This window comes from Vulpes vulpes, chromosome 8 (assembly GCF_048418805.1).
Source record: "Vulpes vulpes isolate BD-2025 chromosome 8, VulVul3, whole genome shotgun sequence".
Lineage (NCBI taxonomy): Eukaryota > Metazoa > Chordata > Mammalia > Carnivora > Canidae > Vulpes > Vulpes vulpes.
In genome coordinates this window covers 72,212,471-72,228,105 of record NC_132787.1, presented here as the reverse complement: position 1 = coordinate 72,228,105, position 15,635 = coordinate 72,212,471, and the positions used below count along the sequence as shown (strand labels likewise).

General features: G+C 52.2%; 2 protein-coding genes across 3 annotated transcripts in view; one reads left to right on the top strand and one right to left on the bottom strand.

The window, feature by feature from the left end:
• Nucleotides 1-3,552, bottom strand: part of SH2D6 (SH2 domain containing 6) — a 26,089-nt gene extending 22,537 nt beyond the window's left edge. The window contains exons 1-3 of the mRNA XM_072718822.1: nt 3,344-3,552; nt 1,133-1,292; nt 605-655 (exon numbers count right to left, since the gene is read on the bottom strand). Of these exons, the coding sequence (XP_072574923.1) occupies nt 605-655; nt 1,133-1,292; nt 3,344-3,552 (420 nt within the window). The remainder of the gene's footprint in view (nt 1-604; nt 656-1,132; nt 1,293-3,343) is intronic.
• CAPG (capping actin protein, gelsolin like) lies at nt 3,206-15,635 on the top strand. Of its 2 annotated transcripts, none has more exons than XM_025994432.2 (10): nt 3,206-3,411; nt 9,670-9,705; nt 9,882-10,054; nt 10,136-10,290; nt 10,500-10,667; nt 11,965-12,114; nt 12,461-12,553; nt 12,960-13,092; nt 14,725-14,813; nt 15,459-15,635. In XM_025994432.2, exons 2-10 carry the CDS (start codon nt 9,683-9,685, stop codon nt 15,522-15,524), a joined length of 1,050 nt encoding a protein of 349 aa, XP_025850217.1. In that variant the 5' UTR covers nt 3,206-3,411; nt 9,670-9,682; the 3' UTR covers nt 15,525-15,635. The 2 variants fall into 2 exon arrangements, with proteins under 2 accessions (XP_025850217.1, XP_025850216.1); XM_025994431.2 differs by having other exon boundaries at nt 3,342-3,546.

The following is a 15,635-nucleotide window of genomic DNA, read 5'->3' as shown; positions in this document are numbered from 1 at the left end:
AATCCCTATTTACTAATTATCTGGGAGAGAGAGTGCACAAGAGTGGGGAGGGGCAGAAGGAGAGAATCTCAAGCAGACTCCCCTCTGAGCATGGAGTGCAACTGAGGACTCAATTTTGCGACCCATGAGATCATGACCCGAGCTTAAACCAAGAGTCAGACACTCAATTGACTGAGCCACCTCAGCTCCCTTAGTTGCAAGTTTTAAAGCTGCTTCCTGGCACCTGGGTGGCTCAGTGGTTGAGTGTCGGTCTTTGGCTCAGGTGGCAATCCTGGGGTCCTAGGATTGAGTCCCACATCTGGCTCCCCGTGGGGAGCCTGCTTCTCCCTCTGCTTATGTCTCTGCCCCTCTCAGTGTCTCTCATTAATGAATGAATGAAGAATAAATAAATAAATAAATAAATAAATAAATAAATAAATAATAAAAACAAGCTGCTTCCCAAGAAAGGAAAACAGTGTCCTGTTACCACTGTGTCAGGAGGCCAGGTCCATAGCCTGATCCCAATGCCTTTTGGCAGCTGATATCTTTTGGGGTTTGCCTGCCACTCATTGCTCTCCACTCAGGATCCAAGGTGGAAGAGTGGCCCACGTGCTGCTTGACTCACTTTCTGGAGGGCCTGGCTGTCTGGGGCAGACACTGGCTGGCCTGTCTTCCTCTGAATAGAGAGAAGGGGGAGGAGGTACTGCGGGCCTAGCCCGGGCTTTGAGGTCAGACCAGCCCTGGCTAGGATCCTGGTTCTGCTGCTGAACTGGCAGTGAGACCCTGGACAAGTCATCCCCTCTGAGCCTCCTTGACACTTGTCCGTCCATTAGACGGCAGAAGGTCTGCCTGGAAAGCACCAGTACATAGCAGGCACGGAGGGGACAGCCGCAGTTAGCGTGACTGCGGCCACCGATCTACCAATCGCCGGGGCTGTGGCCGGGGCAATCTCCGGCGGACTTCCCCGCGCGGCTTGGCAGGGGTTAGCCTCCCTAACGCCGCTTGGATTCTAGGTCCACGTGGGCGCCCGGGTCCCGGGGAGCGGCAGGGGCGGCGGGCGGCTCAGCAGCGCCCCCAGCCGGGCTCCGGCCCGCGGGCGCTCCCTCTGCCTGCTCTGGGCGCGGGGGCCGCGGAGGCAGCCGCCCCGAGCTACCCCGCGAGGCGCACGCAGGCCGGCGGCGCTCTGGGGTCCCGGCGCCCGCGCCCGGCCCCGCTGTGGGCGTCGAGGGGCTCGGCGGCCCGGGACGCCTCCTCGGGGAGCTAGCTCCACCCTCCCCTCTCGGGCACACCCGCTCGCCTTCCGTGTGGCCCCGCTTCCCGAAAGGAGGGGCGGGAAAGGGCGGGTCCTTGCTAAAGAAATGCTTTCTTTTACTCCGTCTGTGAATGTGAGTCTGGCTTAAAAAGCAAAAAAACCAAACCAAACAAACAAAACAAAAAACAAAAAACAAAACCCAAACCAAAAAACAAGTTGTAGAGTCCGGTTGCCAGATAGGTTTTAGCGTGCTTTGAGTGCTAAGGCGCTCGGATTCCCCAGCTGAGTGACCTACCTGCTCTTTTGTTTTGCTGTTAACTCAGGAAACTTTATTTTTGTGGTGATGGGGCCACGTTTCACCAAGCGAGGCTCAAATGTAGAGAACAGTGACTCCCATTCATCCTGTGTCCTGGGTAATGCAGAGTCCAGAATCTAAGAGTCCCCCCAGTTACCCCTGGGTATAGCCTTGCTAGGGTGGAAGTAAGGGGAGGGGGCAAGAGGCAGTGAGGTGTGGTATAATTTTCCATCCCCCTGCCAGCTACACCAAGCTTGTGGTTGGAGGGTGCAGGGGCATTAATTTCCTGAGGCAGCCGGCATGTGTGCTGGGGTTAACCTAGTAAACCCTCTTTTTTGGGAAGAAAAAGAAGTCTAGGTTTATCTATTTAGCATCTATTTGCTAATTAGTTTTATGATCTCATTTAATCTTCGCCTTTCTCTTTCCGCTCGTTTTACAGATTGGGCTTGGGGAGGCTCCAGATTAAACATAGCGAGTAAGTAGTCAAACTGTTCAGCTCATCCCACTCTGCCAGATGATCTGTCCAGCCTCCGGTTCTCGTGGGGACAATGCTCTTGCTGGTACTACAGCCCAGACTATGCTGCGCTTAAGTTTAAGCTCCAGCAGTTTAAGCATGGAGACACTCAGATGCCAGCTAGTCTGCATTCTCCAAAGAGAATTTACTGCCTTGTTCTGGTCCAGAAATTTTAACATGTGGATTGACTTAGTTCTGCTGCCCAAATTGCTGCCTCCTGGGTGGGGCCGTAGACCAGACCTAGGCCAGGGCAGGCCTGTGTGCTGAACAGGCAGGCCAGAGTCCTGATGGAGGAGCCACACATGTGGTTAAGTAACTGGGTGCCCACTTGCTCCTGGAGCACACACAAACTCTGCTTCATCCCTCTGCATGGATTCAGAAAGAAATAGAAGCTTCCCTTATACTGCCTCTGTCAGCCATTCATTCCTGGATGACCTTGAGTCTGGACACACAGGACCGTGGGCCAGACATTTGTGTTCTCAGGGCCTCAGCATCCTCCTCTAGAAAGTGTGCAAGCAAGTTGGCCAGACTAGCTCTGGGGTCCTACAATGTGATGTAGGCGAGATGGCCCCCTGGATAAGCCAGAACCACTCTCTCTCTCTCTCTCTCTCTTTTTTTTTTTTTTTTTAAAAGTAGACTCTACACCCAATGTGGGGCTCAAACTCACAGCCCTAAGGTTATGAGTCACATGCTCTACCCACTGAGCCAGCCAGGCACCTGGAACCACCCTTCCTTCTATTGCTGTCTCTCGGAGTGCCCAGTGCCAAGACTGTGTGTAAACATCTGGTGAACAAAAGAAGATGACCGAGGGTAGACTCGAGGCATTTGACATACAGGACACAGCGAAGAATGTGTCCCAGACCCCAGACACTCCCTCCTTAGTGAGCTTTAAAAATCAATCAATCAGTCAATCAAATGTATGCATCCAGGGCAAGGAGAAAGACAAGTCTGGGGAGGAGGAAAAAGTCACTGCGGAAGCAGTGACCCCTCCCAGGAAATGTGACTAACCCAGCTGTGGCCGAGGAGGGCAGACGTGTCCCCCGGGGCTGGCAAGCGTGGTGGCCTTCGTGGGGCTCTCCTCGCGGGGCCCAGACTCCGCTAGGAGCCTAGCCCGCAGCCAGCAGCGGGGCGGGGTGGGCCTCAGCCTCCCCGGGGGCGGCGGCGAGGAGCAGCCCAGCGCTTCCCCTGCGGGCCCTCCGCCGCGCCCTCCTCCCTCCAGGCGGCCGCCCCTCACACTGTCCCCGAGCCGGAGGGGACCGCACGGGCGGGCGGAGCCAGGGGCCGGGGGGCGGGACAGCCCCACCTCGGGAAGCGAGAAGCTGGGTGCGGCGCGCGGAAAAGCAGAAGTGCGAGCCGGAGAGCCGCGGAAAGGTGCGAGTGGCAGGGCGACCCCCGGGACCCTAACACGGGCAGGTGAGGGCTGGCTGCCAGCTCTGGAGACAGAGACCCACGCTTCTGGAGGCCGCTCTGCCCAGGACCGGTGTCCAGCTTGGTGCCAGGCTCCAGGTACATTTATCGTCGGGCTGGAGCCCCAGGGTTGTGCCCAGGATCCTGATGAGCAATTCCTGGGTCCGGCGGTGTCCTGGCTGGCGGGAGAGGTGGTGCGGACCTCCTGACAAGTTTGGGGATGCCCGTTCCTAAGACAGGGCCAGGTGACTGTAGACAGGTGGGCTGCAGTGGGGGGGGCGGGGAAGGGGACAGAGCATGGGAATTCAAACTGTAGCACACCCATTCTTCTGCAAATCCATCAAGACCTCAGCTCTGAGTATAGTCCTGGGCCTGGGGGGTAGGGGAAGGGGAGGAGGAGGGAGGTGACGGTGGAGGAGGGAAGGTGGGGAGCCCCACTTAGTATCAGGGGAAAGAGGACTAGCCAGAGTCCCCAGGCAAGGGCTCAGGACCCATCTCTCCCGGCCCGGGGAATGCCCACATCCCAGGCTGGGAGGACTTGCTGTCATTTCTAGCGTCAACGTTCACGCCTCCACTCTTTCTTGGGGAGAGGGGGAGGGGCTGTTGCATTTCTCTAGGGGCCAGTGGACCGTGAAGTGAAGAGATCTAGAGTCAGAGTCTGAAGAGGGCAGAGAAAGCACTGGAGGGCAGGCAGGGGCAGTTGTCCTGACAGTTGTCAAGCATTGCCTTAAAGGTATGCATCACAGGGACACCTCCCCCTGCCCCCAAGTCCCCCAGGGTGTCCTCAAAGGCAGGTTCCTTCCCAAGTCTGGGCCCTGGAATGGTCAGCACGGTGTGCATCCTCCCCCACCCTTGGCATCCTGACAGTCTCACTGGATTCCTCAACCTCTGCTTTCTGCCTCGGGGCTGCTACAACCTGTCCCAGCCTGTGAATTCCCACGCTCTCCCTCACGCTCTGGCTGCTCCAGGAATCATGGCCCCACAAGTCCTGAGTATCCAACACACCCTCTGAGCACCTGCAGGGTGCCAGGCACAGGGTGGGGTTTGTAGTGGCAGAAAAGCTTCCCCTTCCTCCCTTCTAGTTTCTTTGGCTGGTCTATTAAATCAGTATACAACAGATTAGCAGGAGAAAAAACGGAAAGTTTAATAACACGGATACCTCCTGTATACTTGGGAGAGATCCAGGAAAACTTGAAATGGTCAAAGCCATCACCTTAAATACCGTCTTAGGCTAAAGACAAAAGATGTTGGGGGTCAGTTATGGGAGGTTACTAGGAAAAGCCTACTTACTGAACAAGGGTAAGGTTGTTATGCAGATTTAAGTGGCTGCTTTCTTCTTTGATAAGTTGCTACAGTCACCCCCTCCTCCCTTCCTGATACAGTAAGGAGACACCCTGACAGTGGGAGACTTCCCTTATAAGTGTAAATGTCTCTTACAAAGGGCAACTTCTACTTGGTTTTCTGAATGTCACCAATGTCTGCTGCTTCTTAAAAATAGCCAATTTAGGGCACCTGGGTGGCTCAGTTGGTTAAGTGTCTGCCTTTGGCTCAGGTCATGACCCCAGGGTCCTGGAATTGAGTCCTGTATTGGGTTCCCTGCTCAGCGGGCAGTCTGCTTCTCCTTTCCCCTCTGCTGCTACCCCTGCTTGTGCTCTCTCTCTCAAATAAATAAACAAAATCCTTCTTTAAAAATAGCCAGTTTAAAATAATCAACATGCCAAAATGGCTTATTTTGGGGTGGTATATTTTGCTCCCCTTCAGGTTCTAGCTAAGAGAGGCAAAATACACTACCCGCCCAAAAGGCCTTTATGGTCTAGTAGGGCAGGTGGGCAAATCCGTAACTCAGTGGACTATGGCAGAGTGAGAAGAAACAAAGGTTTTAATGGAAGAGGTATGTATATATGGAGGCTGTCTTGTGAGGTGGTAAGTTCTCCATCACCAGAAGTATTCAAGAGGAGGATGCTGAGGGATGCTATAGAAGGAGTTCCTGCGCTGTGTGCAAACGGGCATGCGTTGGGAGGCAGATGCAGAGCAGGATAAGATAAGCATTGAGGCTCCTTTTAACCCTGACTATCTGTGATTCTGTGACATTCCTCACTTGGGAAAGTTTGTCTGTGGCCCCACTGCTTTGTGATGGCTCCTTACTTCTCTCTCCAGTTAGACCATGAGACATGGGTTATTCTTTCTCATTTCTGTGCCTGCACCATTGCTCTGCCCAGTGCCAAGATCCCAATGTAGACTTTGTATGGAATTGCATAGACCCTGGTGTGGGCCACTTGAGGAATGCAGGAGTGTCAAGTGAGTCTGCTGCTCTGATTGAGACATGAAGCTGTCAGGTCATGCAAGTAGAGACTGACAACTGTGCTCCCAAGTGAGAGGGCTGGGGGAACTCCCAGAGAAGTCTGAGGCTACCGAGTGTCCTGGAAGTCTCCGTGGACAGCTGGGGTGGTATGGGCCTGGAGAGTTGTGGGGCTTCATTTTACGTGAGGGTTGGTATGCATACTGGGAAAGCTCAAGTTGCTGTGGGTTTGGGCAGAACAGCTGGACGGGAGAGGTGTCATATGGCCTCTTACCTGTGAGAGCCTGGAGCAGAAGGCCAATGTGCAGAGGTCTGATGGGACAGCATGAATTTTGGCCCTGACCTGAGCTTTAGAGTCACCTGGGACTTCTCAAACATGCTATCCAGGCTCCACCCCAGAGGCTCTGATTTTAACTGTTCTAGTATGTGGCCTGGACATTGGGATTTTTTTGAGCTTGATGATCCTAATGTACAAGCAGGTGCAAGATGCCATTCTGGACAGTTAACTGGCAGCACAGAATTGCATGGAACATGTGTTCAAAATGCAGATGCACAGGCCCCACTCCACACTCTAATCAGAATCTCCAGGCCTTGGGCTGGGGCATCTGTGTTTTTATAAGATTCCAAGGTAATTTTAACAGGCAGCCGGGGTGTTGAAGAAGCAGGTGGCCAAACCCCTTTCATCAAAACCCTGCAGTGGCTCTTCTCCAAGAGAAGCCTGTGGTCTCGAGGGTCGGCCGCTGGCTTCTGAGTTATGGCCCAAGCTTACAGATCAGTAACACAGAAGGAAAAATAGTGAAGCTAACAATTGACTCTCTTGTTCACAGCATCTCTCCCTGCTGGCTTGGGCGTGGGGCAGTTGCCCCACTACTTCAAACCTGAGTCACAGGCTGAGTAGCCTGTGGTGGGGGATGTGGGCAAGCATGTGACCTTCTGTGGAATGGAGAAACATTAAAGTTTCCCTCCCCCAACCTTCCGCCTCACCACCTCCTGCTTCAGGAAAAAGTGGTTTCAAAAAATGCCTTCAGCTATGCTGTGAGTTAGGAATGGAAAAGAAGTCATGATTCACGTGGTATTTCACATCCATTACCGCTGCTCCTGTTTATCCCTCTGTTTTCTACTGAGACCCAACACCCTCTGCTCTCCTGCCCATCCCCTAAAGATTGGCCCTTCCTGCTTCCCCAGGCCCCAAGAAGCTCCCCATGGCACCAGATTTCGTCTTCACCCTGAAATTCCCCAGGCCCTTACCCTGTGTCACAGATGCTCACCTTACAAAAATGCTGTTCACCTGCACAGGCAGGATTGTGCTGAATTGTGTTACGTTGCTTGATAATGTGGGCTGTGTATTTGAAGCCAAAAAAAGAAAAAAAGAAAGAAACTGTGTAGTAATCAGAACCTAGGAAAGAGACCGTGAATGAAAAATAATATATATATTTAAAATACTTGCCTTTACTATTTTTCCCCTGAGTAACTTGTCCAAAAAAGATTGCTCTCGCTGACCTATAGAATAACATGATATTTGAGGTTTGGGGAGGAAAATTTTCCTCTGTCCCTCAAGGTCCTTCTAGCTGGGGTAACAATCAAATTGACAGGAGACAGATTAACAAGAGAAAAATTAAATGTAATAGCATACATATGGAGAATCCACACAGACATGGGAATTCCAAAGATGGTGAAGCAACAAGACTCTTACAGGAGCTAAGGAGAGAGGTGAGATAATAAATAAATAAATAAATACTCTTGAAAAGAGAGTTTTATTTGAGCCCAAGTTAGGGCAGCTGCCACAAAAAATATGCTCTTCACAGGGAAGAAGGTGCTCCAGAGAATAAACAGTTTTTACAGGGTTATCTACTTTTCTACATCTTGCAGAAGCTCCAGAGATTATAGATTAGCATATAAGTAAGAACCGTGAGTTTTTTTTTAAAAGATCTTATTTACTCATGAGAGATACAGAGAGAGAGGCAGAGACATAGGCAGTGGGAGAAGCAGGCTCCCTGCAGGGAGCCCAATGTGAGACTCAATCCCAGGACCCCAGGATCACCCCCTGAGCGGAAGGCAGATGCTCAACCACTGAGCCACCCAGGCGTCCCAAGAACCATGAGTTTTAATGTCAAGGAATACAGGAAGTGGGAACATTGGTCAGTATCTTAAGAACAAGATGATTTCCTTCAGGCCACTCGTTTTCAAGGCAGGTGTACAACGTATGTTTACATATGTGGGACATAAATCAGGCTTTTGGTTTAAACAAAATTTATTTACAGTCATGCCGACTTAGAAATCTAAAATGGCTTCCTTTTAGGTGTTCTTTTTCATGTGTATATAATATGTTAATAAGGTGGGTCACATTGATTTTTGGATGTTAAACTAACTTTGCATTTTTGGGATAAATGTCATTTAGTCGTGGCATTTTATCTTTTTTGTATATTATTGAGTTCCATATGCTAAAATTTTGATAATATTTTTTGTGTCTATGTTCACGAGGGATGTTGGTCTCATTTTCTTTTTTCTTTTTTTTAGATTTTATTTATTTATTTGAGAGAACAAGAGAGAGGGAGCATGGGGATTAGGGGCAATAGGAGGGGGAGAGAGAGAATCCCAAGCAGACTCCCATCTTTAGGCTCAATCGCACAATTCTGAGATTCTGACCTGAGCCAAAATCAAGAGTCACACATTCAACCAATTGAGCCACCCAAGCACACCCTAATTTTCTTTTTTATAGTATATTTATCTGGTTTGTTACATCAGGATAATGCTGGTGGCATAGAATGAATTGGGAAGTATTCTCTCCTATTTTCTGGAAAAGTTTGCATAGAATTAGTATTATGTCTTTCTTAAATTTTTGGTAGAATGTACCATGACTGGAGGATGCCTCAGTGGCCCAATCAGTTGAGCATCCGACTCTTCATTTCAGCTCAGGTCATGATCTCAGGGTCCTGGGATCAAGCCCCAGATGGGACTCCCTGCTCAGTGGGGGGAGTCTGCTTCTCCCCCACCTCTGCACCTACCTCTCCTCCTCCCACCTTATGCTTTCTCTTTCTCTCTTAAATAAATAAATAAATAAATAAATAAATAAATAGTCTTAAAAAAAGAATGTACCATGACTTGGAATTGGAGGGGGCAGGGTTGGTTTATGTATAAATTCAGTTTCTTTAATAGATTTGAGAATTATTTAGGTAATCTATTTTTCTTGAGTGAGCTTTCATAATCTGTATCCTTCAAGGAAATTGCCCATTTCATATATGTTGTGGAATATATTGGTATAAGTATTGTAATAGTCTCTTTATCCTTTTAATATTTGTAGAATCTGTAGTGAATCATCTATTTCTGAATTAGAAATTTGTGTCTTTTCCTTTTCCTAATCAGTATGTCTAAAGGTTCATCAATTTTATTGATTTTCTTTTCAAAAACCAGCTTCATTGATTTCTCTCTCTCTCTATATATATTTATTTCTATTCATTTCTGCTCTTATTTTTATTATTTTTTTTCTTCTGATTATTTTGGATTTAATCTGCTTTTCCTTCTTTGGTGTGTTTGTGGTAGAAACTTAAGTTATTGATTTTCGGCTTTTCTAATATAGGCAGTTATTGCTTAAAGAGCTGTATGTCAGCCTTGTGCAATGCCCAGTGTTAAGGGTCTGGAAGCAGAAGAGAGGTATGGCTGAGAGGTCACAGCAAGGGGAAGACCCTGGCCCAGGAGTCAGAAACCTAGTTTTCACTAGCCACTCACAAGCTTTGTGACTTTGGGGTTAGACTTTCTGTGCCTCATTTTCTTTGCATAATGGAGCCAGGGTGATCTCGGGCTCTTGGAGATGAGGTAGTTAATGAAGATGATAGCATTTGACACCCGGAAGGGCCCCCGCAGGCCAATGTGAAGGGGGGTTGTCATAACATTTGTAATCATGTTGGCTTCTTATGTCTTTCCAGAACCGGAAACAGCATGTACACCTCCCTCCCCCAGAGGTAAGCTGTGTGCCCCCCTTTCATCCCTCCCCTTCTTCACCCCCAGGGCTGCCCCCCTCACCCCTTCCCTCATCCCCAGGCCACTGTCCCCCGCCCGCCCGGTCTGCCCAGGGGTCTGCTGGGGTCCACTCCTCATGGGCCCGGGCCACCACCGCCAACCCTCTTCCCTCCGGCAGTGGTTCTCCGTTCCCAGGCTCGGTGCAGGATCCCGGCCTGCATGTGTGGCGGGTGGAGAAGCTGAAGCCAGTGCCGGTAGCACGTGAGAACCAGGGCGTCTTCTTCTCTGGGGACTCCTACCTAGTGCTGCACAATGGTCCGGAGGAGCTCTCCCACCTGCACCTCTGGATAGGTAAGGGGGCTGGGGGGCGAGTTGGGGGCATGGCCCAGGCGGGGGGCGGGGTCTCAGGGGCCGGCGCCTCCCCCCCCCCAGGCCAGCAGTCTTCCCGGGATGAGCAGGGGGCCTGTGCCGTGCTGGCCGTGCACCTCAACACGCTGCTTGGGGAGCGGCCGGTGCAGCACCGCGAGGTGCAGGGCAACGAGTCCGACCTCTTCATGAGCTACTTCCCGCGTGGCCTCAAGTACCAGGTCAGAGCCCACCTCCCAGCGCCCCCCACACCCGCGGCTGCTCTCCCCGCTGCTCCTCCTTCCCGCCAGTTCTCACCCTGCGAAGGGCTCAGGCGCCTTCGGGCCTGGGCCCCCTCCCCATCTTTCTGCCCATCTCCTGCCGGGACAGGGTAGGGAGGGCTACGGGGGTGGGGGGCCGTCCCCCACTCAGGTTGGCGTCTGGGCTGCAGGAAGGTGGAGTGGAGTCAGCATTTCACAAGACCTCCCCAGGGGCCACGGCGGCCCCCATCAAGAAGCTGTACCAGGTGAAGGGGAAGAAGAACATCCGCGCCACGGAGCGGGCGCTGAGCTGGGACAGCTTCAACACCGGGGACTGCTTCATCCTGGACCTGGGCCCGGTGAGTCGCAGGCCCTTTAAGCCGGCAGGGACCGGGAGGCCGGCGAGGGGCAAGAGGCCACTCCAGCCATTAGAAGACATCTCCTATCCCGAAAGACAGAAGCCCCTCCGCCATCCAGGCCCTCTCCCAGCCTTGTAGCTCTGGCCAGCCGCCGGCCCTGCCGTGAATTTGTCCGCTGGGCGGTTCACTCGGGGAGTCTCTGATGCCCACTCCGAGTCGGCTCGGGAACCACAAGGCCCGTTGCTGTGTGGCACGGTGGCATGTGATGAGGACTGTCGAGAGGCAGGGCCTGTGCCAGGGGCTTGGGCCAGGCAGGGGTCCCTCTAGCAGGCGCTGAAGCCAGTCCCAGGAAGGTGCCTGGCGCTGGGGGTGGGGGGGATATGATGCTTTAACAGCCCCAGCGGCAGGTGAGCTGGAGCAGGTGAGCTGGGGCAGCGGAAGGGGGTGAGGTGCAGACACACATGCTGACGGCAGGGAAGGGACTGGCTTGATGGATCCCTGGGTGTGGACAGGAGCGGAGGGAACGAAAAGGGTTCTGGAGCCTGAGACCTAGGTCTGGAGACTGGTTGAGGAGTCTGGATTGCATCTGGTGCTGAAGGTTCCAGGCAGGAAACCAACCCAGAGCAGTTTATTTTTTTAATTTTTAATTTTAAAATATTTATTTATTCATAAGAGACACAGAGGGGGAGAGGCAGAGACACAGGCTGAGGGAGAAGCAGGCTCCATGCAGGGGGCCCGATGTGGGACTCTCCCGGGATTCCAGGATCACGCCCCTAGCTGAAGGCAGACGCTCAACCCCTGAGCCACCTGGGCGTCCCCAGGAGCAGTTTAGAAGGAGGGCTAGCAGCAGTGAGCTGGAGACAGGTGATGAGCTCAGCAGGGGGCGAGTAGCCGTGTGAGATACGGGGCACCAGGATGGCATTCGCCCAGTCACTCATTCATTCATTATTTAATATGTGCCTAAATTTGTGCCATCTCTGTTTTAGTACTGGGCACGCAGCTGTGAACAAAGCAAAGCAAAACACAACCCTCATGCCCTAATGAAAATTTCTAGTCAGGGGACATAGATTACAAACCAGATAAAGACCTTTAAGTCTATTTGGATAAAGCCATGTGGAGAAACAAAGCAGGAGGTAGATGGGGCTGGCCAGAGAAACACTTGCAAAGATTGCTGTGTTGTCTTAGATGGTCTTGCCTCCCGGGGCAGTTCTTCAGGAACACCCCCCCAACCCCCGTCACACACATATACAGTCAACAAGCTGGATGCAGGGATCTGAGCCTCCCCACTTCCCTCCAGAACATCTTCACCTGGTGTGGTGGAAAGTCCAACATCCTGGAGCGCAACAAGGCACGGGACCTGGCTCTGGCCATCCGGGACAGTGAGCGACAGGGCAAGGCCCAGGTGGAGATTGTCACTGACGGAGAAGAGCCTGCAGAGATGATCCAGGTTGGGGGATATTGGGTGGGCAGCCGGGAGAAGCTGGGGGAGGGGTTGAGGGTGGTCAGATGAGGGTGGCAGGGATGGGGGTGGGTGGTCTGTGTATAGCTTAGGGCTGTGGGCTAAGATCATAAGGGATCATAGGATGCCTTCGTGTGATTCAGAGTAAAGTTGCCTTTTGGGCAGATGGACCAGTGGCCTGGCAGGTGGACTGGGCTGGACCCAGCTCTCACCCCCTTGTGCGGGACACAATTTACCTCCCTCAGATATGATAGCCTTGGGCATGATGGCTTGGGAAGGTCTGGGACAGGTGCCCAGGAATGCCTGGAAATCTGGCCTGCCCTGGCCCCTCTAGGTCCTGGGCCCCAAGCCTGCTCTGAAGGAGGGCAACCCTGAGGAAGACCTCACAGCGGACCGGACAAACGCCCAGGCCGCAGCTCTGTATAAGGTAGGTGCTCCGGGCCTGCCCTGGGTCCAGGCAGGGGTGCTTTAGTGACCGGAGAAAGACCAGGGAAGATTGGGTGGGGCAGCACAGTGGTTTATCCAGGGCTCCAAGTGAGGGGAGGATGGGAAATGGATGGATGTCTGGCCCCCTGAGGAGATATTGACACTTCACTTCCAGCCCATTCTTGGAGAAGGAGATGTGAAGCTGATGCTGAGCTTTACTTTTTTGGATTCTTTGCATTTATTTGTGATTTGAAATCTACTTAATTTCTGCAGTGGTTCCAGTCTCCTCTCTGCTCCTTGGGCTGGGGCCGTGAGCAGGGGCCCTGGGGGCCATGGCATATGGGCGGAGGTTAGGGCTGTGTGTTGGGGGCAGGGGGTGGCATCTGGCATTGCCCATCCTCCCCCAGGTCTCTGATGCCACTGGACAGATGAACCTGACCAAGGTGGCCGACTCCAGTCCCTTTGCCCTTGAGCTGCTGCTGTCTGATGACTGCTTCGTGCTGGACAATGGGCTCTGTGGCAAGATCTACATTTGGAAAGGTACGTGGGGGTTTCTCCATTCTAGCCTGAGGCCCCTGCAGCTGCTCTGACCTGGGCACACTTCCCACTAGAGGGCTCAGCCTGCCTGACTGCTTTCAAAAACAGCCTCAGGGAGCTGCTGAGCAGTTTCTCTTTGCTGTTCCCACCCCCTAAATTCCAGGCAAAGGTTCTGAAATGTCAGCAAGCCTTAGAATCACCAGAGGGCCTGTTAGAACAGAAGGCTGGACTCCCCCTCCCCCCGCCCCCAGCCAAAGATTTTGCATATCTAATTGGTTTAAGCCTTGATGCCGGCCCAGGATTACCGTCAAGCATTGCTGTCCTAGAGCACTCCTACCCTTCTGGGCTGCTGGGACCCCAATCTTGCTATTCTACCTTGGGGTGTGACAGAGCAATTTTACATAAATTAAATCTCACTTTGTGTCCTCAGTAAAGAACTAGTAGAACTTGTTTTTCCAAGAAATTGTACTGGCTGGAGATAGAAACACTGTCATGTATAAGCTTGTTCTCTTGGTTTAACTCCAAAAATGTTGAAATAAAGCTCTGAGTCTCTGACTGGCCCCGGGAACCTCCTTACTTCTCCATGCCTGTCTTTTCTCGAGCATGTCTTACCTTCCGGACCGGATTATAAATTTCCCAAAAGCAGGAACCATATCATCTCTGGTGTCTTGATGAAATAGCATTTTGCTCAATAAATATTTGTGGGGGCAACCAAATTCAAGAGAAACCCGCAGCCCTAGCCTGGCCAGGAAGGATTGGGCATTCTCAGGATAGCGGCTACTGGCCAGGAGTACTCTAGGCTCGGGGAAGGGCCAGAGCAGCAGGCAGCGTGGAGCCTTCTAGGAGTTGGGGTGAGGGCAATCGGAAATTGCGCACTGGGGCTGCCCTTCCCTTCCTGCCACAGAGTATCTTTCCCATGAACCATTTCCAAGCTTGAGGGGTTCCCGGATGCCCACGGAATGGAATTTAACCCCAAGCAAAGAACCGAACCATTTTTGAAAGAGAAACCAGAGGAAAAAGAAAATTGGGAGCCGGGAAGAGAAGGCTCTTGCTTTAAACTGAGCACATCTTGCACGAAAGATTGCCCACAGGAGGGAAAGGATAACTTATGGTCGTCCTTTTTACAGGCTCTTAGGTGGCAGACCTGATGGCAGAGCCATAAGGCCAGTTTCAGCTGTTGGGCATTATGGTAGTAAGATGATGATAAATAACACCCTTTTGTCCCGTTTAGTGTTACACAAAAGGCTTGATACTTGTTGATACTTGTCAACAGCACAGTTGACAGACTCCAGAGGCAGGTGTCCCGGGTGGGACTCTAGATTTAGAGTCTCAGGCCACAGGGAATGTTAGTTCTGAATATCCGTGGGGCCCTGGTCCGAGCAGAGGGTTTTGATTAGAGCAGATAGGAGGAACAGTTTTCATCCCACTTGGGGCTGCCGGGTTGGGAGAAGTCTCAAGGGGCTGACCTCACACCTCCAAACAGCTCCTCAGCATCTTAGCACCTCCTGGTCCAGCTGTTCTATGGAATCCCACCTTAAGTTCCCTTGAGAAAATGGGATGTGGGCTAGAGAGGGTCCCTGCTTTTAAAAAATCAATCAATCAATCAATCAATCAATCCCCTTCCTATTGATCCAGGGCGAAAAGCTAATGAGAAGGAGCGGCAGGCGGCTCTCCAAGTGGCCGAGGACTTCATCTCCCGCATGCGCTATGCCCCCAACACTCAGGTGAGGAGACGCCTTGTGTCTTACCCCCCCCACCCCTCGCTGGGGTCTCTTCCTGTGGCCTCTTGCCCCACAGACTGGACAAGAAGGGCAGGAAACCCTTGGGCACAGTCAGGAACTGTCAAGCCTCCCTACTGGTCCCCTCCAGTGGGAAAGCCCTTTTTAATCCTTCAACATTTAAAAGTACATGGTGTTTTCTTTTGCTTAAAAAAATTTTTTTAGGGGGATCCCTGGGTGGCTTAGCGGTTTAGCACCTGCCTTCAGCCCAGGGCATGATCCTGGAGTCCCGGGATCGAGTCCCACGTCAGGCTCCCTGCATGGAGCCTGCTTCTCCCTGTGCCTGTGTCTCTGCCTCTCTCTCTCTCTCTCTCATGAATAAATAAAATCTTAAAAAAAAATTTTAGAAAGAGCTCTCAAGTACGAGATGGGGGAGGGGCAGGGGGAGGAGGAGAGCTGAGCACAGGGCTTGATCTTAAGACCCTGAGGTCATGACCCAAGCTGAAACCAAGAGTGGATGCTCAACTGACTGAGCCACCCAGGGGCCCCAAAAGTACATGGTGTTTGCTAAGAGGATGTTGGGCATCTCTCCTCTGGCAGCCCGAGGGTGGAACCTTGAGGGCCAGACTTCTCCCTCTTTCTGCCCTGCAGGTGGAGATTCTGCCCCAGGGCCGCGAGAGCCCCATCTTCAAGCAATTCTTCAAGGACTGGAAATGAGGGTGGGCGCCTCCCTGCCCCCCACCTCCTGCCCGCTTTCTCCTCTGGCTGCCTGGCCAGTGCTGAGGTGCCCCTGAGGCTGTTGAATAAAGGTGACAAGTGCTTTCCCAA

Coding starts and splice junctions, on each gene's coding strand:
- CAPG (XM_025994432.2), top strand. CDS start 9,683: ATGTACACCTCCCTCCCCCAGAG. Junction 12,554..12,959: donor AGGCCGCAGCTCTGTATAAG/GTAGGTGCTCCG, acceptor ATCCTCCCCCAG/GTCTCTGATGCCACTGGACA. Junction 13,093..14,724: donor CAAGATCTACATTTGGAAAG/GTACGTGGGGGT, acceptor CTATTGATCCAG/GGCGAAAAGCTAATGAGAAG.